This window comes from Choloepus didactylus, chromosome 5 (genome assembly GCF_015220235.1).
Source record: "Choloepus didactylus isolate mChoDid1 chromosome 5, mChoDid1.pri, whole genome shotgun sequence".
In the NCBI taxonomy this organism is placed as follows: domain Eukaryota; kingdom Metazoa; phylum Chordata; class Mammalia; order Pilosa; family Megalonychidae; genus Choloepus; species Choloepus didactylus.
In genome coordinates, this window is record NC_051311.1 from 67,892,346 (window position 1) to 67,919,688 (window position 27,343).

Consider the following 27,343-nt stretch of genomic DNA (forward strand, 5'->3'; position numbering starts at 1 on the left):
TGTGATCTCCAAATATTTCTTGGGTATTGTTTTAGTTTGCTAAAGCTGACAAAATGCAATATACCAGAAATGGGTGGGCTTTCAACAATGGGGATTTATTAGCTTACAAGTTTACAGTTCTAAGGCTAGGAAAATGTCCAGATTAAGGCATCAACAGGATGACACCTTTTCCCTGAAGAGAGGCTGCTGGTGATCCGGGACACCTCTGCCACATGGGAAGGCAGATGGTGATGTCTGCTGGTCTTTCCCTCTCTCCTGGGTTTCACTGCTTCCAGCTTCTGGCTTCAGTGGCTTCCTCTCTGAGCTTCTGTGTGTTTCTGTGTTAGTGTCTCTGTTTTTTTGTTGTTGTTGTTTGTTTGTTTTGTTTTGTTTTCCTTGTCTTTTATCCTCTATAAAAGATTCCAGTAAGAGGATTAAGACCCACCTTGAATGAGATGGGTCACATCTCAGTTGAAATAACCTAGTCAAAAGGTCCTACCTACAATAGGTCTACACCCACAGGAATGGATTAAAACAACATGATCTTTTCTGGGGTACATACAGCTTCAAACTATCACAGATATATACAGGTTTTATTTCTCTTCTCTTCAAACTTGAAGAGAAGAACTGCTTTCTCTACTTACCTTCCATATTTTCTGCTTAATCAACTGTTCTCCTTATCTACAGGCCTAGGTTTTACAGACCCGACTTGTTTTGTGTGTGCCCCTTTAAGGACACCCAGAGAAACAAAGAGTAAACATAAGTCCAAATTCCACAACACCTTCACAGAAGGGCTGTGCTTCAAGCAGATTTCTGATCATTTGAGGGTAGGAATATGAAAAGGATATGAGTTCCTATTGCTTATTAATTCCCCTCCTTTGTAGGCATACAGAGGAAATCTTTCTATATATAAAAACCTCCATTGGTTGGGGACCCAAATTTTTTTTTGTTTATTGCCTAAATATAGGGGAAAAGGCCTTATACAGATAAAATGTATTTGTATATATATATCCAAAGGCTAGAGGAGCTAACAGTTTTGTATAAAATTCTGCTATTATTTAAATTTCTACCTATAGTCAATCTACTAAGTTTAAACTGTGCATTATGTCTTTACAATGATGGAACTTAAGACTCTTTTCCTAAAGGTTGGGGAATTTGAGTAGATAGAAGTGTAATAAGCCATCTGTTGTCAGAGAATATATATTAGCAATGATTGCAATAGTTGAACCACAACTCAAACTTAGTGAAAAAGAATTGGCAATATCTCAGGAGCTCTTGTGAGTTTCTCTTTCTGAGTCTCTTTTATTTGTCTTCCTAGCTACAGATTGCTTTTCTAAATGCCTTTGTCATTTGAAACGTGGCTACCGATAGCTCCCATGTTCTGTCAAAAGTACCCAGAGACAAGCTACTCTCACACATTTTTTCTTCTGTTTCTTTAACAGTTGGATAATTTTGTTTCTTTCCCACTTGGTAAAGCCCCAGGGATGGGACTAGTTGGCCAAGCTTTGACTACTTTGACAGATCCAGTATGGGGACAACAAACTGTGATTGTGTGGTACACATTCTGAGAAAAGTGAAAGTGTCTGGGGGCGAGTGTAGAGTAGCGGTGGTGATGGTGATGGTAAGACAAAACAATGGATCCTTGTAAATACTTTAATTTCTTCACTGATACTCAACCAACTAAAACAAATCAGTTAAACTAAAGATACTAGGCACCAAGTGTCTGTCACCTTCATCACCTCTTCACTCATTACAACAACCCTGTTGTGAGTCAGTGGAGTGAACACTCATGGCTTTCCTGTTCAGAGCCCCTTTTTATACTGGGGAGTGCCCCCACAATTCTTCTATGGACTCACTTCTATGCATATTGTAACTGTGAGGTGTCTATGGAAGCTGCCTGCTATTTCAGTTCTGAGCATGGCCTCTGATCACATTTGAAAGTTCAAAGGCTGGTCCTTTGACCTAAGCTGGACCATGTCAAGTCCTTTCCTAGGATATTGGATTTAAAAACGAGAAATTAGTCTCTTTATGTCTCTAATGACAGAAATTTTAATGGATAAGAAATGTGGGGAGATGTTGGCAGCAATGCTTTATCACACATTTGAGGTGCAAAGGAAGCTGTGATGCAAGGAGAGAGAAAAATGAAGCAGACTGGCAGAGAAGCAGAGACAAAGGATGGCTCATGGCTCAAATTAGTTTCCTGAATGTCTGTTCTTCCCCACTACTCCCACAGGGCATTCTGGAAGGCCTGGAAAGGGAAGGAGCTCTCCGCTTGAACATCACTGGTTTTTAAAGCTATTCATGATGTGTCCCCTATTCCCCCTCTGACCTTGACACTCCCCACTTCTACCTTCAACTCTTTCCTGAGCCATACTGTATGACTGCCGCTGCAGGTCTCAGTTTAAAACTCTTTTCTTCATTGACATCTACTTTGATCCCTCCCCCAGTCTGCATAGGAAACCATCTTTATGTTTTCATAGCACCCTCCACTACCCCTAGCCTAGAGCTAGATTTTGTCATGGTGTATTCTAATTAATTGCCTATTTATTTAATTAAATTCTCTATTAAAGGGTAAGCTCTTTGTGGATATGGATCATCACTTACATCTAGCATGCATACCATACATAGTACCTGGCACATAGGAGGTTGGCAACAAGTATTGCTGAATAAGTTGAAAGATTAATATATACTTAAAGATTGCTAGACTCAGAGTAAATAGATCTCAAGGTCTAATAATCACTAAAGTATTATGCTAAATAAGTAGTATTAAAAATAAAATAGACAGTAAGTTTAGTTTTCCCTTTTTTTAGGAATGGAAAATTCTCATACCTTTTTCCTAGCAACACAGAAGTGCTTGTAGTTTTATACGCTCCATCTTTTTTCTTTTCTCCCAGTCTTTGCTAGAGTCAATCCCTCTGCTTGGAACATGGATCCTCCTCCTACTACTTCAGTAACTAAGTAACTATTCCTCTTACCACCCATTGCCTTCTGGAAGCTTCTCTGAGCATTCCTCCAACCCTGACAGGTTACCTCTCCCCTTCACTCACAAAAAACTTGGGTTTTAGTCCAAGTACTATTTCTAATGCACTGTTTGTTACAGGGCAAATAACCTCACCATTTTGGTCTCTTTTTAGCAGCTGAATTTTCTTATTTTATGAATAAAATGCTTTATGAAGTCCCAATACATACATAGATGCAAGTCTTATCAGAGAGCAAAGGTATCTTCTTTCCTTCAGTGAACTAGATAGCATCTTGGAATGGTAGATGCTACCCCATACTTCACTGTCCAAGAGGGACCACCCACTTGGGCACATTGAAATCACCTGAGGGTGCATCTCCCTCAGAAGGTAAACCACTGCAAGTCTCCTCAGTGGTTTCAACACAAGTGTAGTCCCTCCAATATAAGAGGCGATCATCAGCTTCTTTGTAGTTTGAGAGTCTGCATTGAAAGCCCTCCCCATTCCTAAGAGTGCAGGCTCAGGGAAGGACACTGAGTTCATAAAGGGGCAAACATGAAACTTGTTCTGGAAAAGCACTCCATGGACCAGCTGGGACCCTGGAAGTGGCTGCATATGGATTATCTGAAAATGCAAACAGTAGAGAACTCATGATCTCACATATCCATGTTTGATTACCTTGGACCAAATTCTAAAATTTTATTACTTTCACCATTTAAAATTTCTATGTTAGATTAATTTGTCATGATAATACCTGCCCCAAATACCCTATCCACACCCTGAGTGAGCTAAATTAAAAAAAAAAAATCTGAAGCAGTTTTCCTTCCCATCACAGACAACATTTTTTTCTGGATGTCAGTCTGAATAGAGAAAATATTCTCTGTAGAAGAGTGTAAAAAATTAATCCAAACAATTCAGAATGATTATGCTGGAGAAGTTTATTGTTTCCCTTTTGTTGACCAATCTATAGGGGTAGAGCTTTATGACTCTCACATAGCAGTCCTTATTTTGGCACTATTTATATTTTAACTACCATAATCAAGAAAATAATTGATACAAGTGCCAAGACTCAAGGTTTAGGTATGTCTCCATAATTGATTTCTTTGCTGTAGCTAAAATACAGTAGGTTCTTGGGAAAGCTAAATCAATGACATGTTCTTGTTTAAAATCCCCTCTATCTCAACTTTTTGCTTTGCATGTAAAAATCCATTTTCCTCTTTATTGGTCCTCTATAGAAAAATACAGTCTAGTGAAATTGCTAAACAACATATATACTAGCATTTGTTGTTTCAAGTGAAGACTGATGCTTCTGCAGTCTGGCTTGTCTTCCTTTTATGTTTATGTATTATCAAGTATCACTGTAATAAAGAAAACTGATTTAAAGAATAATGCTAGATTAGAGATGAAGTAACAGTAGAATAGGATGTATTTTGGAGAATCTTTGAAGGAATCTTACTGATACACTGTATAAACTTTGACCCATACATTGGCAGAAAAGAGCAAAACATGTATCTTTTTAATATCATATTTTCTTTGCATAATTGTTGAGAAATTCTGCTTATTTATAGAATTATGTATAGGATTTAAAATTAAAGAAATGTAATTGCTAAGAAAATTATATTATTTGAAAGATCATGAGGTGCTCTGGTTCCTGCTGTGTAATTATTGGCTAAGTTCTGGCCACATATCAAAATGTCTGCTTCTCCATGTATTTTCATCAAAAGGCAGGGCTGCACTTCACAAAGCATTTGCCTCCATAAAGAGATGTGATGGGCTAAAAATGTTTGGTTATGTATGTGTTAATTCTTCTGTAATTTTGCCTCTTTTTGTTTTAAGTTACTTCCCAATTTCAAAAAAAAACAACACCTTGGCTATGCAATATGGTGTAGTGGTTTTACAAGTGTGGTCCATAAACATATTTTATGTAGCCCAACAGCTACATTTTTTTCTGGCATAAATAAAGGACTATTTCTAATTATTGTTTTTTTTTTTGTTTTAAAATTTAAATAATTTATTTTTGATATTTAATTTTAAGAGACATAACCATATTTATCTCTAACGGTATCATTTTTCCTATTAATTCTAATTAAGCTTTCATACCTTGCAAAAAGGAGGGGCTGAAGTAGGCCGTCAGTAGAGGCTTCCAATCTAGCAATTAGTAATTCTGAACAAAGAAAGTTTGCAACCACAGTTTGTAAAAAAATAAAAATAAAAAAAGATTCATTTTGAATCTCAGAAAATAGTAATCTCTTGGTTGTATGTTACAATTTCTTTTAGCAAAATGGGCCTTTTGAGTTCTCTGAAACCAAAAGGGAGGAAGAATTATTTGGGAAGTGAATGGGAAAATGATTTGGTTGCTTCTGTTTAATGATGTATCTGAAAACCTGAAATTGTCATTTTTCTTATTCTGTAGTATCATATTTAAGCAAACCAAACACTAAATGAAGTGTAACAGACTATATAGAAATGCAAAGACAGGTAATAATTTATATGTTCTCTATGTATAAAACAATCAATGGTATGTATTATAGACCCTGCAGAATGCTGACACAGAAAAATCCATGTTCAAATCTGTTCTTCTTGCACAGAAAAATTATCTCTGATGATGTAAACCAGAAAATAATTAGGTAACTTTTTTTCTGATCCATCTGCCTAGAGGAAACTATAGAAATAGATTTTTAAATCTATTTTTTAAAAATTATAGATGAGATAAGCATTGGAAAAAGACTTGAAAGACATTTGTTTTTCTTTTTATAGTGAATGCTTTCCAGATTTTCCTATAAAATAAACCTATTTAGATTTAACTTTTATTTATCAAGCATAATTTCTGTCAAGGCTTATATACTGTCGATGACATTTAAATTTTGCTATAAAACAATATTTGAATTACTAATAGCAACAACAAATTTTTTACACTTTATGGAGTCATTTCATATCTACTTAATCAGCTTAACAACTTGGTATGCCAAATGAGCTGAAAGCTGAATTGTGTTTCCAAAAGGGTGGCTGGAGCTCTTTGTAATTTTATTCATGATCAGAATAAGTCTTTCCTTAATGAGCCAGAGCAGAGCAGATACTCAAGTGGGAAGACATCACAGATCAGGTTGAGGAGGGCTCTACTTGTGAATAAGAAAATATAGTCTCAGACAAGCATAATCAGCCCCTCCTCCGGGACTTTTGTAAGCTACCCTGCAAACTGAATACCTGAGTGCTGCTGTCAGTCGCTGTTAGAATGATGTCCAACTCAGGCCAAGCATGTATTTAGTTAGTTAGGTTGGAGTTTCTGGGAAGGATGCAAAGAGATTTCCCCCTATATAATTTGGGTTCCTATCTGTGTAGGTGTGGATATCAGTGACACATTTATGTGGTCCAGAGTAAAAAAGGATGTAAAGCCAGTTTACACATATAATCTAAGCTTCAAGTTGATGAGACGAGAAGGGAGACAATACCCCTGGTTTTATTTTGGCAACTTTTATTTTCCTGTTCCACAGTAAATGCAGATTATGCTCTCCTTGATTTTTTTGAAATAAAGTATTAAAGTTAAGTGTTGAAGCTTCCTCCCCTTCCATTTCCATCCCTCTATCCCCTAAGGTGACTAATATTCTGAAGTTATGTATTCTTCCCATCCATATAGTTTATACTTTTATGACATCATATAATGCACAATATATTATTTTGTTAAACTTCCATAAATGGTAGCATACTATAGTGGACATTGAATCTTGCTTTTTTTTTTCTTACACTTAATGGTTCTGAGATTCAGTCTCATTCATACATGTGGGTCTAGTTTGTTTCTTTTTAATGAATTATTATAAAATTAATTATTATAATTAATTTTCCATTCCTATATTGATTGATTGTTTCTATTCTTTTGATTCTTAAAAATAAACATAGATGTTTCCTGTACATGCATGCAGGAACTCCTCTAAGATTTACACCTAGGCATATTATTTCAGGTTCTTTGGTTATAATCACCTTCAACGTTTTTAGGTATTGACAACTTGCTCTTATCCCAACAGCAGGGTATGAGAGTTCTCATTTCTTCCTATTTTCTCAAACAGATTTAGTCATTTTCTTTAATTTTTACCTATTTAATGGAATGAAATAGTACTTCATTGCTTTAATTTGCAGTTCTCTGGTAGTTAATGAGGTTGAGACTCATTTCAAAAATATTTTTATTCATCAGTTGGATTTCCTCTTATGTAAAATGCCTAGTTGCATTTTGTCCTCTTTTTTTTTTTCAGTTAGGTTTTCTTTTTCCTTTTATCAATTTGTAGGTTTTTTATGGATATGGGATACCTGTCCTTTTGTCTGAGTCACAGGACAAAAGACAATTTCAAAGAACTCTGTGGGATGTGGTTTACTTGACAGAAGAGGATAAAATAGTAGTAAAGAACCTCATGATCATAGCAAGCCTGGAGATTTCTACGAGAGCTGCTCTTCTTAGTGCTAGAACAGAGCTTCTTTCTCTAACCAGGTCCCAAACAGGGGTCCTGCTGGACAACCACCTTTGAATGCCCCTTCAGAGTTTTATCAGTATGTATGCAAATTAATAGAAATTACATCATTTTGCTATGATCACATATAACAAATCAGCTCTGAGCTGCACTTGGGTGCTTATTTTATATGATTTTTCTAGTCGACAGTTGTAAACCTGCACCATAATATTGCTTTGTGTATTTAGAAGATCAACTGGAGTCAGACTTTTCTCCTCCTAGTAAGCTACACTAAGATTTCATCACTTTTTCTATATGGCTGCTTCCAACCTGTGGCTTGATTTTAAATTTGCTGATGATTTCCTTTCTGGTGCAGAAATGTAAAGCTTTAAGATACTCCTATTTATCATTTTTTATCATTTATACTTTTGCTTTTGAGTTTTACTTAGGAATCCTTTCCTACTCTGTCATAATGACATTTCTCATATTTTGTTTTCAAAGTTTTAAATGCTTGATTTTCATACTTAGGCATTTAATATGAAATATATTTTATATATGAAGGAAATATAATTTTTCCCCACATGGAGTGTCAATTTTTCCAATACTATTTATTAACTAGTCCAACCTTTCCTGCTATAAATAATATCAGTTCTCTTATAGCAAATTCCCATATAAGTTTATGCATGTTTCCCTGTTTCTTATTTCTGTTCTATTTCATTGGTCTATTTAGCCATCCTTTACCAGCATCACATTATCTCTATTATTGTAGTTATATAATTTTTTGATATATGGTAAGGTACATCTGGCAGCATAAAAGTTTAATTCCTTTAGATTTTGTATGTAGGCTTATCTCATCTACAAATAATGCCAATTTTCTTTCTTTCCAACACATTTATTTTTCATATCTTATTTCATTGGTAAGGACTTTCAGTACAATGCCGATTACAGAAGAAGTGATTGATGTCTTGTTCTGATTTTGAAGGGAATATTTTTGATATTTTGACATTAATATTCACTGTAATTTGTTAGTTAACATTTATTATATTAAGGAAGCTTCTTCATTTCTAGTTTGCTAACAGTTTGAGTAATGGATAATGGTTGCATTTAACCAAATACTTCTCCTGCATCATCTACTGAGATAAACTTATGTTTGTCCTTAAGTATTTTAATTTTATAAATTATAAAAAGAATGTTCTAAATGGTAAGCTATCCTGGAGTTCCTGAGATAAACCCTATTATATCCTATATATTTTAAGATACAGATGGTACAGAATTCAATTTGTCAGGATTTTATTTGGGATTATTGGATATATTTTTGTAAGTGCTCAAAAATCACCTTATTAGAAAGGCTTTTACTTGTCATGCTTATGAAAGAGCAGCCTTCACCCACACATACCCTTTTTCCTTACTCTCTGTTCTTTTTTTTCATAGCACTCATTATCCTATATATTATATATACATTTATTTAATGGTTTATTGCTGTCACCTCTGCCCCCTTCCTCCCGGGAAAATATAAACACAGTGAGAGCCAAACTTTATTTTGGTCACTGGTGTATCCTCAGTACCTCAAGCAGAATATTTGTTTAATGAATTTATGCATTTGAGAGAACGAATTAGTGTATTTGAATGAATAAACTAATGTATAAATGAATAAATGCTATTAGCCTATAATTTTTTTCCTCTTTTTGTTTTATCTGGTTTTGAGCTCAAGGTCATGCTGGCATCATACATTAATTAGGTAGCTTTGTTCCCTAGAATTAGTTAAGGCCTGGTGCTTTCTTGTGGGGACATCTTGATGAATTATTTGATTCCTTTAACGATACAAGCATATTTACGATTCTAAACAATTTCTTCTTGAACAATTTTTGGAAGTTTATATTTTTCATTCCTGTTGCCTACATTTTCAAATTAATTGGTATATTAGTTTCTGATTGCTGCTGAAATAAATTACCACAAATTTAGTAGCTTAAAACAACACAAATTTATTATCTTACAGTTTTGGAGGTGGGAAGTCTGAAATGGACCATTTCTTTGTCTTTTCCAGCTCCTAGAGGTGGCTAGCATTCTTTGGCTCATGGTCCCACATCACTCTGCCCTCATCTTCCATCTTCACAACCCAGATTCTGACCTTCTTGCCTGCCTCATATAATGACCCTTGTGATTACATTGGATTACTGAAAAACCCAAAATAATCTCACAATTTCAAAAGCCTTAATTTAATCACATCTGTAAAATCCGTTTTGCCACATAAAGTATTATAGTCACAGGATCCAGGATACGGATGTGGACTTCTTTGAAGAGCCATCAGTCCACCTACCACAATTTACTGGATTTTCTCCTGTCTTTCTTGATTTTACCTTTTTTTCATTTCAAAATATGTTTTTCTTTTTTTCTCTATCACTTTCTCTCTTTTTATAAATTTGTTTATTGTATTAGCTGTACTCTGATGGGCTGTGGCAGGGGTCAGGGGCATGTATAAAGGTTGAAAAGTCTGGTTAGCCGTGCCATGCTGGGAATTCTGCTCAGGTTAATTATCCCTCTCCTGTCATTTCCCACCACTTCATCAAACAACACTATTTCCTTTGTGTTCTGGGTGATTCTTGGAAACCCCTAACAGGAGGCTTCCTAGCTCATTGTTAAAGACAATGGTGCATCTTGAGCATTCTCACTCCGCGTGGTCCCACTCCCGGAACTGCTACTTCTCCATGACTGAAACCTCTGAGCCCTCTTTCTTTCTTCTCTCAGCTCTTGGGAATACCTGAGGTGAGCGCCTCACTTTACCACTCCATCGGGGTTGGGGCCTGGGCATGCACACCCGCCTTGGAAGACTGGAAGTGATCCGGCAGATTTCTTTTCTAATCCGGGACCGGTCAGGCTGGTTCCGACATCTGGGGAATTAATCTGTCCCTCCCATCCCTTAGCCTCGAGCCGCGCAGGCTCCACGCCTCCGCCCTTTTTCCCTCGCCACTTCCAGCTCCTACGAGTGAATGCTCCTACAAAGGGCTTGAATGAAGGGTGTGGATTAAGTGAGTCGTAAACCACCAGGGGATCCCGTCTCCCCACAAACCAGCATCTCTCCGAGGAGGAGGGGGAAGAGGAGGAGACGAGGAGCCCAGCACCAGGTCTCGCCCGCGCGCTCAGCGGCGGGGCGAGGCCGGGCCACCACCCCCTTCCTGGCCATGCACCGCCTCGCCCGCGGCGGCTCCAGGCACCACGCTCTCCGCCCGGGCTGTGCCCGCTGTTGCGGCGACAAGCTCCTGCAGCCTCCAACACCATCCGTCAAGGAGAAGAGCCCGCCCAGCCCCACGATTTCCTTCTCCGCGGGGACAAGCCGCCCAGCAGCCCGCGCCGCTCCCTGGTCAACTTTGAGCAAGAAAAGAAGCAACTTTGCAGTGGTCGCAGGTTTCGAATCCCTCGGAAGCACTAGCCTCGTTAGTGGCTTGGGTTAGGTGGGGCAAGAATTTTCCCCGGGCGCATCAGCTCTGTGTCTGGCTATTTGCAACCTGTTTCCAGCGCGCCGGTTGCAGGATTGTGACTGCCAGTCGTCTAGGGAGAGAGGGGCCTTGTTTTTCCTTCCCTCCAGAGACCTTGGCTTGCAACTGAATAAAGCAGTATCGAAAGGATGTAAATAGGCAGAGCAACTGTAACCAAGAAGGCAATCACCCCACGGCTGGGAGGAGCGTGGAGATCCATCTGGGCTTTCTCAATAGCAACATTAATCAACTGTCAGGTGTTGGTCGCAACTTTACAAGGTCAGTCACGCAGAGCAACGGTTTCCCTCTATAAACCTTTGGGGTACACAGCGTTGGATTGGATTTCGCTGAAGAAACGGACAGGACGCCAAACGAGGAAGCATTGTAGGGGGTATTGTGACCCCAAGACCCATCCCCCACATCCCCATTTCCCTGTAATCTCTGGGCCCCCGCTGCCTGGGCGGGGGTGAGTATGTGACATGTGTCTAACTCTCAACAGCAACTTAGGCAGCAGGTGTCGGTCCTAAGCAGGAGCCGCAGCTGCCTGGTGCGCCCACGCCGAGCCATGCTGGTCCGGAGAGCGCCTCTAGCCCGCACCTCGCGGCTGCTGCTTCTGCTACTGCTCAAGGTTTCTGCAGCTCTTTCGCTCGGGGCCGCTCCAGCGCCCAGGAACCAAACTTCTCTCGGAGAGAGCTACTCACCTACACTGACCCAGCGCCGCAGCAGGGACGCTTGGGGGCCGGGAAATTCTGCAAGGAATGTTCTGCGAAGCCGTGCGCCCAAGGAGAGGGAGCAGGAGGCACCGGTGCGCGTGGCACCCTCCTGGGATCTGCCGGCAGCCCCCGGCGGTGACCCAGGTGCGGGCAGAGTGGCGTCGGCGACAGTGCCCTCGGGACCCCCAGCCAGGCTGTCTGGCTCCTGGAGGTGGAAAGCTGCCCGGAGCCAGGAGCCTCCTGGAGCTTTGGGGAAGGGGCAACTGACAGCCCTCCAACTCTTCCTTCAGAACTCAGAGGAGGAAGAGAAGGGTCCCAGAGGCTCTGGCATTTCCGGGCGCAGCCAGGAGCAGAGTGTGAAGACGGAAGCCGGAACCAGCGGGCTCTTTTACCGGCCAAGGAGAGCCGGGAAACTCCAGGGCTCCCACCACGAGCCCCCTCCCAAGCCCGTCAGTGGACTGGTGGTGCACGAAGGGCGGACGCTTGCACCCCTAGGCAGGGCGCTGGCGCAGAATGGGTCCTTGGGCGAAGGGATTCAGGACCGCGGCGGTCCCCGCCGAGGTAACAGCACCAGCCGGCGGGTGCGGCTCAAGAATCCCTTCTACCCACTGACCCAGGAGTCTTACGGATCCTACGCGGTCATGTGTTTGTCGGTGGTGATCTTCGGGACAGGCATCATTGGCAACCTGGCTGTGATGTGTATCGTGTGTCACAACTACTACATGCGGAGCATCTCCAACTCCCTCTTGGCCAACCTGGCCTTCTGGGACTTTCTCATCATCTTCTTCTGCCTTCCGCTCGTCATCTTCCACGAGCTGACCAAGAAGTGGCTGCTGGAGGACTTCTCCTGCAAGATTGTGCCCTATATCGAGGTAATACCTTCAGAGATGTTCTAGATATTGGCTTTACACGTTTCCAGGATTGCAGCATCAGGAACTGCTGCTCCACACACCCACTTGCCTAAACCCCTTCACTTTTTCTCTAGGTCCTCTCCTCTATTTCTCTTTCCAATCATTTATGCATGTACACATATAGGATAAAGGGGGAGTTTGGTCAATCACCTTCAAACACATCTGCTTCCTGGGGTTGTGAAAAAATGATCTCATAATATATAGAATTGTTTGGATTATAAACTTTCCTTTCTGAACATGGTGTTATGTATATGTCTAATTTGGTGCCTATCAGATATTCTAGGGTTAATAAATGGCCAGCCCACTCAAGAAGTGGTTTTTATTATTAGAACTCAGCAAGGAAAAATCTTTAGCATCTGTCTACTAGATTCCCAGTCTCCCACATGATTTTTCCCCAAAGAGGTTACTGAATTAACCAATAAGATGCTAACTTTATTTTCTCTCTTTACGTTTTTCTTAAATACCAAAAGTTGGAGTAATATTTCAATCAACAAAGGAAATCTGCCATTCTTTGTCATTTGGCTTCATGATATATTAATAATCTTCCAAATTAGGGTAAGTGCTTTGGCTGTCTCCCATGCTATCCCATCTAAATTCTTAATGTCTTTTCCTGCTGTTTTTTTTTTTTTTTTCCTTCTTCTTCTCCCCATTTTCCTTCTCAATTTCTTAACAGTTTTATTTATTTTTGAATGGATGAACATAAGCTAAAATAAATCTTTGGACATGATGGCACAGAATTTGTCTAACATTCACAATGGATATAGTATATATTTCTCATTTGATGTAGGTATAAGAGCTTGACAGTCTTAAGGGATTGACTCTAACACTAGAAGAGTTCTTAAGAAAGAGTGAGCATATAATAAGTTCTAAAACTTTGGAGCAAAGTTTAGGTCTTTCTGAGCAAAAGTTTATTGTTTCATCCTACAGCAAGTGCCCTGAACTGTTATTGTGGTGGTTGGAATTCGCTTTTTAAATGGCCTCTCTTTAAACACCAGTTCTTGGAAGGGGCCCAAGTGCTTTGTTGCCAGTTGTGTTTTCAGCCAGCTGGCCCCTGATTTTCTCCATTCAGACTGTCCATTTCATTTATGGAAGCAGAAGAAGGGAAACTGTAAATATTCCAGAGACCCTGATCCTGTCTGGCACCAGGGCCAGTGACACCATGTTCAACATTGTTCCAGAGCTAAAGCTAGGGGATAAGTAAACAGAAAACAGTATCTGCTTAGAAGGACCAAGACTGGAGACAGTAAATAAGACCCTCTGTTATCCTGACTAGGATCAGAAGCAGTATCATTCCATGCCTGCTAAATCAGCTGTTGCTACTTTACCAGGCTCCAGGATTTCTCCTGTTGCCAAGCTTGAAATAGCCCTGAAACATCTAATTTATTTGGTAGACAGTTCATTTTTGAATTGTAGAGGAGGTAGTTAAAATTGTTTTAGAGAATATGTGTCTATTTACCAATTAATTTTTCAAGGTCAACATCAATTTAAGATTTCTCTGATTGAATAATGCAAAAGTAACTGATTTGTGCAGGACATCGACTTAAAATAAACTATAGAGTGACCAGGAGAGTTACCCCCAAAAGAGAAAGGTATATTGACCTGTGGTACTGAAAATATATCGGAAATGTAGAAACCTTTATACATTAGAAAGAAAAACAATAAGGAGGACAGGAAAAAGAAACTGGGGAAAGAAAAAAAAAATTACCAAAACTCTTGAAAGAAAACTTAAAAAGTAAAGAATGCTGCTCAGATTCAGAAAAGAATATGAAAAACTTTGGTTTTACTTTCCTACCATATCCACCCCCCCCCCACACACACAGTGTGGGTATTAGCATGATTTGAAGGGGATGGTAAAATTTGGGGGAGAGCTGGGTTTGTGTAGAAAAATAGGAGATGTTTCCTGAGAATAAACTATGGACTCTTGGCTATTTGCATTCAGCTCTTTTTTTTCATTTAGATTTGTTGGCATGATGCTTGAGGAGAGCACCCAGCTTCCTGGCTCTATTGCTTGAAAGCGAGGTTTATGGTATTTAATATTGCTATGAGTGGGAATATGCTGGGAAGTGTTGTAGTTGATAACTGTTCTGTTTATACTCTGGGATTAGGATGTCTCTTTGGCCTAGTGAGAAGGCCAGAAGGACCAAGGGCAGATGGAATGGTAGGAAAAGGGGGCAGGAGAGAAGGGAATCTGGATGGGTGGTGGCAGATGAGAAGGGATTCTGGGTAGATGAGATGGTGGTTGTCCTAATGGACACATCATTGTAGTCTGGTTTATCCGATTGTCACCAGATAAAACTATACTCAAAGCAAGAGTCGTTGTGAAGGGTGTGTGTTTGTGTTTAGGATGTAGAGGTCTGAATGTGGATGGTGATAAGGAAATGGTAGAGGAATTCCCTACCACACCATATCCTTAAGAACCTAACAAATGATTAAAGCCAAACAATTCAGGGATTGAATATGGTCCCTGGAACACTTCTTTGCTCATTCCTTGATGGAAGCCAACCAGATTTAGTGTATCATCTGATCCAGATCCACTGCTAAATAGTCTGTTTCTATTTGAAAGTTAATTTGGGTGGTTGAAAGAGCTGGGCTCCTCTTTATTTTAAAGAACTCACACTTTCTGAGTGTGAGGTAGGGGAAGAGGACTTGGAATAGTTCTAGGATAATCCTGGGTCTAACTGGATTTTTATTTTATTGGGATATAAGTTTTCTGGGTGGAGGCAGGTGAGTGTGGAAAGGTTGAAAAAAGGGAAAGCAACTCACCAGTGCCTTTTAACCTGAGGGTGATTTGTAGCACATTTGAATCTTTTTTGATGAGAAGGGCTAGCTACTCCAATAACTTTAGAAATCCTGGTTTAAAACTTGAGTGTAACAAATGACTTGTTTATTGCCTTAGATTGTTGTTAGCACTGATGGAAAAAAGGAAGAGTACGGGAGATAAAGATGATATTACCATATAGGTATGTGATTCTATACAGATTTTCCTAGACCCCCTATATTCATGTGACAGAACATTTATCATGGCAGATGGTAAATTTACTTGAGTGGTAGATCTGCAATTAGATATTCTGATGTACTTTTAAGTGGAAACATACAGTTTTATGAGCAATTTGAAAGTTTATAATAATATTCCAGGTAAAATAGACTCAATATATAGAATAGTGCTTAAATATTTTATGACTTTCCATTAATCTCTTTATAGTCATTTTCTACATTACCATGCAAAGGAAAATATTTCAACTGATAACTCTAGCAGAAAACAGGTTTTTAGAGTGTGCTTTTATTTATAACTCCATCCATGAAAAATTATATGCTTAAGTTTACTGAGTTTGGGTCTCACATATACATTGAAAGCTTTATAAGATTCAAATGTGAAATTCAAGTAGTTTCCTTAACTATTGGTTATAATAAGAATGTTATCCTTTGGTAAAGCTTGAAGTATAAACAGGAACATGGATTTTTCATTCAGCATCTAAGAATGAGATATAAAACAGAAAGGCCCACTAGCTGATTGAGGAATAATTTGAATAATTCATTTTTTTCTATAAACCTTTCCCATATATGTGATCATTCATTCATTCATTTATTCACCATCCACTCATTCATCAAACATTTTTTTCTTCTATGCTAGACACTGTGTTAGGAGGAAGCAGGAGTAGGAAGAGGGAGGCTAAAAAGGGAAAAAAGTTTCCAAAGATGAATAATACAGATGAGTTTCTGCTATTAAAGTTACAGATAAGTAACAATATTATTCTACATTGTGACAAATACTATAACACAGGTTTACACAAAGGATTATGAAAGTTCAGGAATGGCCATGGAATGGCTTAGCTCACAATCCCCTAGGTCATGACCAAAGATAGAGAAATTTAAGTGAAAACTGTAGTCCCTTCAATTCTTTTTCAAGTATATTTTTATTATTAGTTTTCTTAAGTGCTCATAGACCCTAGGTCCATGGTGAAAAATTACAACTATGAAAAATTACAACTATTTTTTGCTTTTTTTGTTTCCTTTAGCTTTCCTGGGATAACAGACCCATGATAATAATTGGCAAGATATTTGGGCAAATAGGACAGTCCTAGAATTGTCTTTTAAAAATGAGGAATTTGTAGAGCTTGAGATAATTATCTCTGCTTTGGAATTTTTAACCAATAATAACATTAAGTAAATCAAATATTTAAAATTTACTGAAGTGAATTGTTTATTTAAACAACGTAATAACAGTACACTAAATTGAGTTCTTTTCTATTGAAAATCTGGAAAACATACATGTTACTGAATATAACCTTACCAAACCTGGGAAGATCAACAAGGGAAATACTTTAGATCCTACTGTAGAGTTGGGGAAATAGACATTCCCCTCAATCAGATTCATTTCTCAAGCATATTATCAGAGTGAGGGCTTATCCTAAGTTCCTGAGGGACCAGTTGAATGCCGGCATATCTGGTTATGTCAGCAGAGTATCTTTCAACAGAGATATGGAAGCAAATCTTTCTGCAAAAGCAAAACAAATCTGAGCTCATGAGTCTACCCAAGACTTAGAGGGTGTGGGCCTACCTTCCGCTTCACCCTTATGCTACACTGACCTTGATAGAATTTCCCCCCCTTAATGACATTTTCCTTATGTGTTGTCACTAGATTCAGTACTGTCATGTTGGAAACATGTGGTACTGTGTCTGGGATGTGGACTTTGGGAGGAGAGTGATGGCAGACAGTTATGCAGTGAGGTTTGTCCCTGGCACTATTCTCATCCTCCCAGGATGTCCCTGTCATTTTGCCTCCCAATAATTAACCTGCCAAGGTCACATAATTAACTCAACCTTGTTGCCAAGACTAACTTTCAAATATTCTAATTAGCATAGACTTCTTTATGCCAGAAGAGATGATCTCATAAAATTTCAGGGTGAAGTGGAGAGTAGGATTGCTGTACCCTTAACAATGAGCTCTTTCTCTTTGGAAAAGTAGGTATAGATGCGTTCCATAAAACAGACAGAATACTTTCAATTTGTGAATTTATGTTCATTTTTGATGTTCTTTGTCAGCGCAGTTGAATGGTTCATAGCATTATTGAGGCCAAGGTCATTGATTTGGAGTCATTTTCATTAGGTCTGTGACTATATCCAGAGCCTTCATTTTTTTAACAAAATTGTGCCTCTATCACTCCCCACCATCAGGGCCTTTCCTCCTACCTTTACTGTCTTCTCCTTGATTCACATCTCTTCTGTGTGGGAAGAGCATCTGGTAAACTAATTTACAGAAAGATGTGAGATGTAGAGGTATTATTTGCCTTTTATAGACAGTTGAATGATGAAAGCGTCTTAATAGGCTACCAATGGTGAAATTTTAGTAACAAGCAGAGAGATTTTGTCTTAAAATGTGGTCTCTGAATATCATTCAAGTCATCATTACTCATCACACAAGTGGATTTGAGTCCACCATCATGCAAATCGACGTCATTAGTCACAAAGAAAAATAGGTGAAAATTCTTTGGAAACTAGTCATTAGAACCGCTAGTTGAACAATTGAAATGCCAGGTCATCTTGAGTTTGATTAGGAACATCATAATACCAAGGACAGAAAACTGGACTGTGGCATTGGGGGAAAATACTACATTTTGAAATGAATTTCCATTTAGAATAAATATGGAATATACAGATCACTTAAGACCTATTGATTGCAATAGATGGCTTGTATCTTAGGACAAATGATGCTAATCTTGCTTCATTTGCATTTTTATACTGGTGAGTGTTCCACATTTTTAATTAAATGACAATGTGTTTGACAACTTGTTAGTTAAAAAATTACCTTTTAGTACAAAAAGAATGTCCTGTGCTACAGAAGTCTGGTAGACAGTAGCTCTGATAAGCATGCTCTCTCCACTGGTGCCCAAAGCAGTGTCTCTTGCGTGGAGAGTTGACCTGAAGTGATGCAAGGGTAAGGATAATGGAATATGAAAGAGGAAGTGAATGTCAAACAGTGCAAGCCTTTTAGACTTTCAAAGGAAACTCTACCCTGTGTTCAAACTGCTTTTTTTCTTGACTGATTGTTAGACTTGTAACACCTGGCTTACAATAGATTATTATTCATGGCTCAAATGAATGGGTTTTCTTTACAAAAATGCCCTTGTTTGGAGGGTTACTTGTAAACAAAGGATAGCCCATAAATAGATGTACTTCAACATTTTTTTTTTTTTTTAGGTAAAATATGAATTAGACCAGAGTGCAGTTGTCATGACTTTGGTTAGAAATTTCTCTATTTTATAAAAATCAGTTTATTCCAGTTGCTTCGCTGTACTTAAGCCTGTAGATTTAATATTATATGAAGGAAATTTTGCTTGTAAACAAGTTAGTGCCCCCCCACCCCATCGGTATTATAACTGATTTGCACCAGAAGGTTAACAAAAGATACTGTTTACTTGGTAGAAATTGTACTTTACGTGATCTGTGTTGCTGGTTTCACAGCTTACTCTTACACTTAATTGTTTCTTCTTTCCTTATTCACCTACAGTAAGCTTCTGAGAGATGGGACAATAGCTAAGACAGGATCTCAGCATATTACTGTTCATCATAAAGTATCTGTGTGCTCTTTCTTCACATCATTTTGAATAAACAGCGATTTGATGTTGTACTTTTGGAAAAAAAGTGAATATGGAGGTGAAGGTTTCCTCATAGCCTGATATTTGTTTTGAATTAGAAACTTGAACAATGGGGAAAATGGAATCCAGTTATCCCTTGATTTATAAGGTATCCTTCCTTCCTTAATTATTGTGTCTTGATTTATAGGTTGCCTCTTTTGTTTGTTTTATTTTTAACAGAAACCTAGGAAAGTATTGGCCTTGGAATTAACTGGAAATGGAGAGAGTGATACATTTTTCTTATTACGGAAGAAGATAGTTTCACTCTGAATATTTTCCCGAAGTCATTATCACATACTTTGCTGGTTAGACAGATTTCTCATCAGTGGTGTAAAATAGTTCCTTTAAAATGGTTAACATAGTTATTGAACAGAATTTTGGGATTCATGATTTCATAAGTTTGAGGCACAAAACATTTGAAAGCTGGGTATATCTATGTTCCTTGTAACCGCCAAGCAGAGTTTCTCTAAATTCACTCTTGCTGGTTCAAGAACCACATTGTTTCTTTGCAGGTGGCCACATTTGTGCTTCTCCATTACTCTGATCAGACTACATGTTTTATGCTTTTTCTAAACAAAATTTAGAAGGTAAATCTAGAAGCAGTTTGTAAAGTCTTTCATTATTCTTAAAACATTTTGTAGGGCTTATTTTCCTTTGAGAGTGGACTTTCACAATATATCATCTTTTCAGTCCATAAGGGAGTAAGTCCATATTACACTGCTGTTTATTAGGGAAACTGAGGCAAGAAGGAGATGAGGACTCACCTGTCATGATATTGCATGTCATTTGGAATACCTGGGCCATTAATTTGAGTTAATTGCACTTGCATTGAATTGCACTTTGGTTATAATTAGGAATAAACCTTTCCAAGTTTCTTCCAAAATGAAGTCCCAGTTTGCGTTAGTAAAACGTTTGAAGTATAGGATATAATGAAATTATTTTGTAATGTGAGTAATTGAAGCCCTTAGTATTCATTCTCAAGTACTTTGAGTCTCCCAGTTAGCAGATATGTCTGTAGCATAAATTTTATCCTTAAAATTCAATAGAGTGTAACAGAAAATTATGTGACCCTTTCAAACATTAAATGATCCTATAAATGACTAAAGTACTATATAAAGAAGATGATACTATTACTTTCAGGGCCATATTTTTTTCCTACGCAAGAGCAAACTTTTTAAACTTTATGAAGGTTACTGTGAGTGTAAAGAACAACAAAAAGCACATTGAGATATGAATTCTGGGTGATTTCCAAGTTCTCTTGCCTTTGTACATCATTCTTGGAGCCAGCAGATTTAAATGCATGCCTTAGTTAAAACACAAATCACTACTGTCCTGGGTTTCTAGCAAATAGTTCAAACTGCTTATCCCAAGCTTATTGTAATCTAATAGACTAAGTAGAGCGTAGCTGATATTTGCAACGAATTGGATCATATCCCTTGAAATACAACTATTTATCAAGGGAGGCTTTATAATTTGGTCACTGTATAAATCTAGTTAGATGTCTGCAGCAATTTTCCTAGGAGATATTTTTAAATTATGTTAGTTGTCTTCCAGTCTCATTAAACCATTAGTTCGCAATTATGGTGTCCAAGCACACATGGATATGTCCCAGACCAAGGGGAGGCACAGCAAGCATGCTGGGATTGTGCAGAGTCAAGTCTATCTGACTGGTAGACTGGAGTGAGTTATTCCACACATAAGCTAACTGATTAAGTGCATAGTAGCAGGTGGAGACAGTGAGGAAATTCTGCTTGGATTCCAAAGCTTAAGGATAAAATCCATTTCTTTTTCATCGTTATCCCTGGCAGCTAGTGCTGTGTAGCATACTTCATAGATTCTCTTTCAGTCTCTCTTTCTCATGTGACACACACACATACTATATGTATCCATATAATGAATATACTTAAATATATATAATGTGTACTTGTGTATATATATATATGCATCTCTACATTCATATATACATATGGAATTGAACTAATGCGGTGCTATCTGTACCAGTGACACAGAATTAAGTCAAGTCATGATACGGACATGAGCATGAGGTAGGGGTGATCAAGAAGAGTGAGACATAACCTCACACTTTGTGACTGTAGCTGCTGTCTCTCCATGTGAGTGCTCAGGTCTTAACTTTTCTGGGCCTGTCCTATGCCTTGAAGCAATGCTGTAGGTGACTATAGCTGTCTCAAGCCTTGCTGCTTCATTCATTAATTGGGCAGGAGCTGAAAGAGCATTGTTGTTTTTACTCCGGGATACAAAGAAGAGCAGAGCAGTGTTGTTTGAAAGAAAGATTATTTAGAGTTTCTTATTTTGATTCCTTTGCATCTGTATTTTTATACTATTCTCTTCAAAATGCTTAGTATACCCTTAATATCCAATTTTCCCAAATAGTTAAAAATTTCTGCTCCGGCTTTACTCTGATCTTGAAATTCTCAAAATTAATGCCCTTGTCTACTAAAAGTGTTTACACTTCTGCTTTTGTTGCTGTTAATTATTCCTCCCATTGCAATTTAATTAATAAGAGATTGCATCTTACTCATTTCATCTCTCAGGACTTTGCTTCAAAGAACTACCCATCTAAGCCAACACTTAACAGCTTTATTCCCAGGAGCATATTTCATAGTGATATTGAATTTTAGCAATCAGATATGGTCATTAAATGCAGAAGATCCAGCATTCATTATACAGTTTTATAATTGCATATAATTGGACCATTCATTTTTCTAGATTTTTAATGAGCTGTACATAAATAAGTGTATTTAAAAATTATTATGGAAATCTTTTAATGTTATTCCACATTTAGGAATTTTGATTACATGGATAAATTTTGTATTTGGGGAAGCAGAAATCAGGCCACCACCTATTCAGATGATTTTTATCAATTAATTTCCAAGGAGTACAGTATATTCTTTGCAAATATTTAAAGGCTTCTATAAATAATTTGGGGAAGGACTGAGCAGGGCCTTTGTACTTTTGTTGCTCTTTCACACCATAAAATCTGATGCATGAGTGAAGTAGTAACACTGCAGACAGTGTACCTAGAGGGAGTAGATGTCTAGGGCTGGGATTTGGGGCTGCAATTTCTGTTGGTGACAGCACTGCAAGCACTATCTGCATTTGGGGCATTTTCCTCAGAGGCTTCTTTAGCAACTCTCTTTGCAATTCTAGTAAACTCCTTCCTGGACAGTTCACCCTGTTTCAGCTGGATTGTAATTGTAGGGGATGCTATCTACAAAAACTACAATTTGAAAACAGGAAGCTGGGTGCAGGGGCTTCTTGAAGTTTGTGTATGAAAATGGGGGAGATTCCTATAACCCATGATTTGTCAAGAGGGATAAACCCAAGTGTCAGAGCACTTCAAATGTTTCAGGTTCTGACTTGGTACTAAAGCTTTTGGATGATAGTGGGAATATGGCTGACGAACTGAGCGTCTTCAAGTAAAATAAGTTGTAAAGGAATTCTTGAGCAAAAAGTTGGAGCACATGTAAATCTTGCTGAGATTTTGTCTTGGCTTTTGTTATCTTGTGAGACGAAATATACAGCATCTAAAAAACATTTTTTAGCTCTTGCTTTTTGAAGCAGCGAACATCTTCTAAGAGTGCATGTGCAGCACAGCCTGTGATATCTGAGTTGGCAAGCTGACCCTCCCATCTTAATACATATCCACTGACATACATTTGTTGTTACCTCTCACAAAATGCTTTGTAACTGTCTTGGAGTGAGGTATGCAAATGCTAGCGCTTGTGATAATCAGTCCAGATTTTAAATCTCCAGATTTAAAACTAGGGGAGTTAGTAAGGAAGAAAATGCTCTTATCTTGTGTGCTATGTGCTCTTTGTAAATAATGATAGAAAGCCGCTAAGCAAATAGGTGTTCTATGCCTCTAACAGATTGCCTATCCTTAGAGTCTCTGGTACTTTTATATTACAGAGCTTTCCCTTTAATAGAAATGCTATTCATAATTTAAAAAGCATGCACAGCATGAAAGCTTTGTAACTTTGTATTTGGGGGCTAACTCAGGATATACAGTGACAGGAAAACATGCACAGGAGTTGTCTTAGAGAAGGCTGCATAGAATATAGAAATGAATTTGAAAAGCTAATATATAGATGTAAAGTTTTCAAAACCTGTAAAATGAAATAAAATACACTGCAATTTCTGCATAATACTGGTTGATATAGATCACCAGAAAATGGCAGAGCCTTCTTCGATTTCCATTCTGTGTGTGATAATTACTGACAAAAAAGTAATCTGATCCTAAAACAGTTGTACAATATGAACCTCCATTTTAGAATTATTTTGTGTTTCCAGCATAGATTCAAAACAACTTCCATCAAAGTTAATTTTAAAAAGATAAATGTATAAAGATGGCATTTTTTTCTTTTTCTTCTTTTCTTTCTTTTTGTTTTTTTTTTTTTTTTGGTAGTCGTATTACCTTGATGTTTCTTACAATGGTTTGCATGAGAGGCTTTCTGAAGATTTTGTAGAGCAAGAATGGTGGTCTTAAGGTCAATTGTGACCTCTCATCTACACTCATGTAGACCTTTCTAGTCATATTTTCCCCTTCATTTTTGCTTCTTATTCATTAACCTTTAATTATACCTCATTTTCAGATTGTCTCCACAAATAGTTAACGAGAGTCATCAGGGCATGGATACAATATCCTAGTTCCCTATTAGAACTAGGAGACAGCATCTGAAATGTCGTGTGTAAGAGGATATTTAACATTGGAACTCATAATATCTACAAGGCAAATTGCTGTAGTCAGGGAAGAATGACAGCTTGGATGCAGCGGATAAACAACTAATAGTTGAGTGTTGAAATTGTTACGACAAATGGTCTTCCTTCTTTCAACATCCCTTAGAGTTCTTAAAAAATAGATATTAAATTTATATTCAATTTTTTTCTTTGCCCCTTTGCCATGGCAAAGCTTGTTTCTTAAACGTTCCCACCAGCAGGCAGGAGAGACTGAGTGCCCATGCTCAGATATCTGGGACACAGCCCAAAGCATCCTGTCCATGTAGGGAGTTTGTCAAGTGTCCATTTTTATCTTCTACCTCATGAATATTTTACATTCTATACATTGTCCTTGTTTAAATATATCAGTAATGAATATATTTATTAAGCATTCAATTGCTTAAATTTTCACCAAAATATTTGAGTAAAATGGATTCTTTCATCCTGGATAACTGCTGTGTTTATCTTGTGACTGGTTGGCTGTGGCCATCTTGAGGGAAAGGTCCGCTTTTTGTCCTTTCTGTATTCCCAATATGTAGCATAGTGCTAGGCATAGAGTAGAAATAACAATGTGTGCTTGTGTTGAATCTATGTTTGTGAGCCCTGTTAGAGGGTATGTATGATGTTCAACTCAAATATTTCATGGATAAATAAATGATAGCATGTGTTTATATTCCTGGAAAAATATCTGTGTGAAAAAATATACCTATTTTTGGGTCATAGTCCTTAATTATTGATTTAGTTAGGTGTCTGGACCATGTGTTTATAAGAGCAGTGTTCCATGTACTCACCGTCAAGAGTTTTCTGATCTGAAAATTTCCTATGGCTGCAATATCTACAAGTCCTTTGTGGCTTCTTTTTGTATATTTTCATGTCATTTTTTATATCTCTTATTTTCTTTGACATGCTTTCAGTGTCTTATATTTCTTTAAATTTGATAAACATGTATTTTTTGATGAATGTACTTATTTTATGTCTGATTCTGTAATGTGTCATTTCCTTTGCACATAAGCTCATAGTGGCTTATTGCCTCTTGCATGCTGTGGTTTTTGACTGTGAACCCATGTTCCCTTGAATTATATCTGTGACATTTCCTTGAGGCTTGTGTTTAAAGTACATTATTCCAGTGAGTATTTGTGTTTGCTTCTACGAGGTGCCTGGGATGACTCTAAATTACTTTTTGGGCTTGAGCCACAATATGATGGTAGAAATTCTGGCCTAAATATCACATTAAGTGCAGGCTCTTGGTTAGCAGTTGGTTCATTTCCACCCACCCCGCCCCCATTTCCTTCAGTGCCAAATCCTATAATACTGGCAAGATACCCCCACTATCACCCTCTTATTTTTTCCTTTATAATCCTGAAGATGTAGCTATTTGAAGGATTCCAAATTAAATAGGGTGGTGTTTGATAAATTCATTAAGGTAGTGTTTCTCCAACCTCTTTTACCTGGCATCTGTCCTCTATCCTCCTACTTAAAACTAACTTGAAACCCTCACCAGCAGTGGCAGACCCCCCCCAAAGCAAACACCGAGCATTGGGGATCACTGGCCTCTTTGGAGTTTGCATTCTCATTGATTTTGGCCTCTGCAGAATTTTCTTTCCTTGTTTCCCATAAGCATATGCATTTGAAACTAATATCCCAAATACTTATTTGGCATTTAGGAGAAAGTGAAGAAGTTACCTATTTGTCTAGCCCATTGGAAACAGTAAGTGCTTGAGTACCTGCTGTATGTCAGGCACAAATTGAACCCCACACTGAAAGAGAAGCATCCTTCTCAGACATGCAAATAGGATGCATTCAACTGTCCTTACTCCTTCCTGTATCTCCTGGTGACAGGCATTTTCATGGTGACTGAAATTTTTGTGTTCTCATCTATGAAATAATGGTATTAGACTGGCTAACCGCTAAGGATCCTTCAGCTCTAAAACTTTTTGACTCTGTGATCCTGAACCACAAAAAAAATTTTTTTTTTTTCCTATCTTTATGCTTCCAGTGATTCAGCTTCATTCTGGAATGCTTCATTCCAGAAAGAAAATTGTTCTCTCTCTCTCTCTCTTTTTTTTTTTTTTTTAAATATTTTGCCAATCTGTATTTCCTAGTGTTTCAGTCTTTCAGAGACCACACAGAGTAAATGTATTCTTTGTTCCTCTCGCAGGTCACTTCTCTTGGAGTCACTACTTTCACCTTATGTGCTCTGTGTATAGACCGTTTCCGCGCTGCCACTAATGTACAGATGTACTATGAGATGATTGAAAACTGTTCTTCAACAACTGCCAAACTTGCCGTTATATGGGTTGGTGCTTTGTTGTTAGCACTTCCAGAAGTTGTCCTCCGCCAGCTGAGCAAGGAGGAGTTGGGGTTTAGTGGCCAAGCTCCTGCAGAACGGTGTGTTATAAAGATCTCTCCTGATTTACCAGACACCATCTATGTTTTAGCCCTCACCTATGACAGTGCACGACTCTGGTGGTATTTTGGCTGTTACTTTTGCTTGCCCACACTTTTTACCATCACCTGCTCTTTAGTGACTGCAAGGAAAATCCGCAAAGCAGAGAAAGCCTGTACCCGAGGAAATAAGCGGCAGATTCAGCTGGAAAGCCAGATGAACTGTACAGTAGTGGCTTTGACCATTTTGTATGGATTTTGCATCATTCCTGAAAATATCTGCAACATCGTTACTGCCTATATGGCTACAGGGGTTTCACAGCAGACCATGGACCTTCTAAACATCATTAGCCAGTTTCTTTTGTTCTTTAAATCCTGTGTCACCCCAGTCCTCCTCTTCTGTCTTTGCAAACCCTTCAGTCGGGCCTTTATGGAGTGTTGCTGCTGCTGCTGTGAGGAGTGTATTCAGAAGTCTTCAACAGTGACCAGTGATGACAATGACAACGAATACACCACAGAACTCGAACTCTCACCCTTCAGCACCATACGGCGTGAAATGTCCACTTTTGCTTCTGTTGGAACTCACTGCTGAAGGACAGCATTTGGTTTGGTTAGATTTATTTGTTTAATTTTAATATCTTTGTGAAAGGTTTTACTTCCTATTTTTCCTTACAGGGAAAAATAAAAGAAAAAAAAAGGAAACTAACTATAGAACTGAATTTTGCAAATTAATATCTGTGCTTTGAAAAAAAAATGTTTATATTTAGTTATTTAAGAAGCATAAGGAGGCTGATAGTTGTAGATCACTTTACCTGGTACGGTGCTAATATTTTATTTTAAAAAGTTTACTGCACCTTAACTTAATTAACTGCTAGTTTTCTTTCTTTCTCTCTAAAATAAAATCATTGTATATTAATTATAGTCATGTGGTTTTGGAGGTTATTTTATATTTCAGTTGTGTTTGAAAGTATATTGTGTATGGTATCGTGAGATGATTTGTAGTTAGAATCACTTACAAAGTAGTACCAAATAAATTACACTTTATTCTTTAATGTCATTGTCAATCTACTTTTAACCAAGATTCAATAAATCTTTTAATTGCCTTAAAGACACAATT

General features: G+C 38.0%; 1 protein-coding gene across 1 annotated transcript; it reads left to right on the forward strand.

Annotated features, from left to right (window-relative positions):
* Positions 1 to 10,369: 10,369 nt before the first annotated feature.
* Positions 10,370 to 27,329, forward strand: GPR37 (G protein-coupled receptor 37). The gene is made up of 2 exons (XM_037836259.1): positions 10,370 to 12,430; positions 26,000 to 27,329. Exons 1-2 carry the CDS (start codon positions 11,411 to 11,413, stop codon positions 26,816 to 26,818), a joined length of 1,839 nt encoding a protein of 612 aa, XP_037692187.1. The 5' UTR covers positions 10,370 to 11,410; the 3' UTR covers positions 26,819 to 27,329.
* The last annotated feature ends 14 nt before the right edge of the window (positions 27,330 to 27,343 follow it).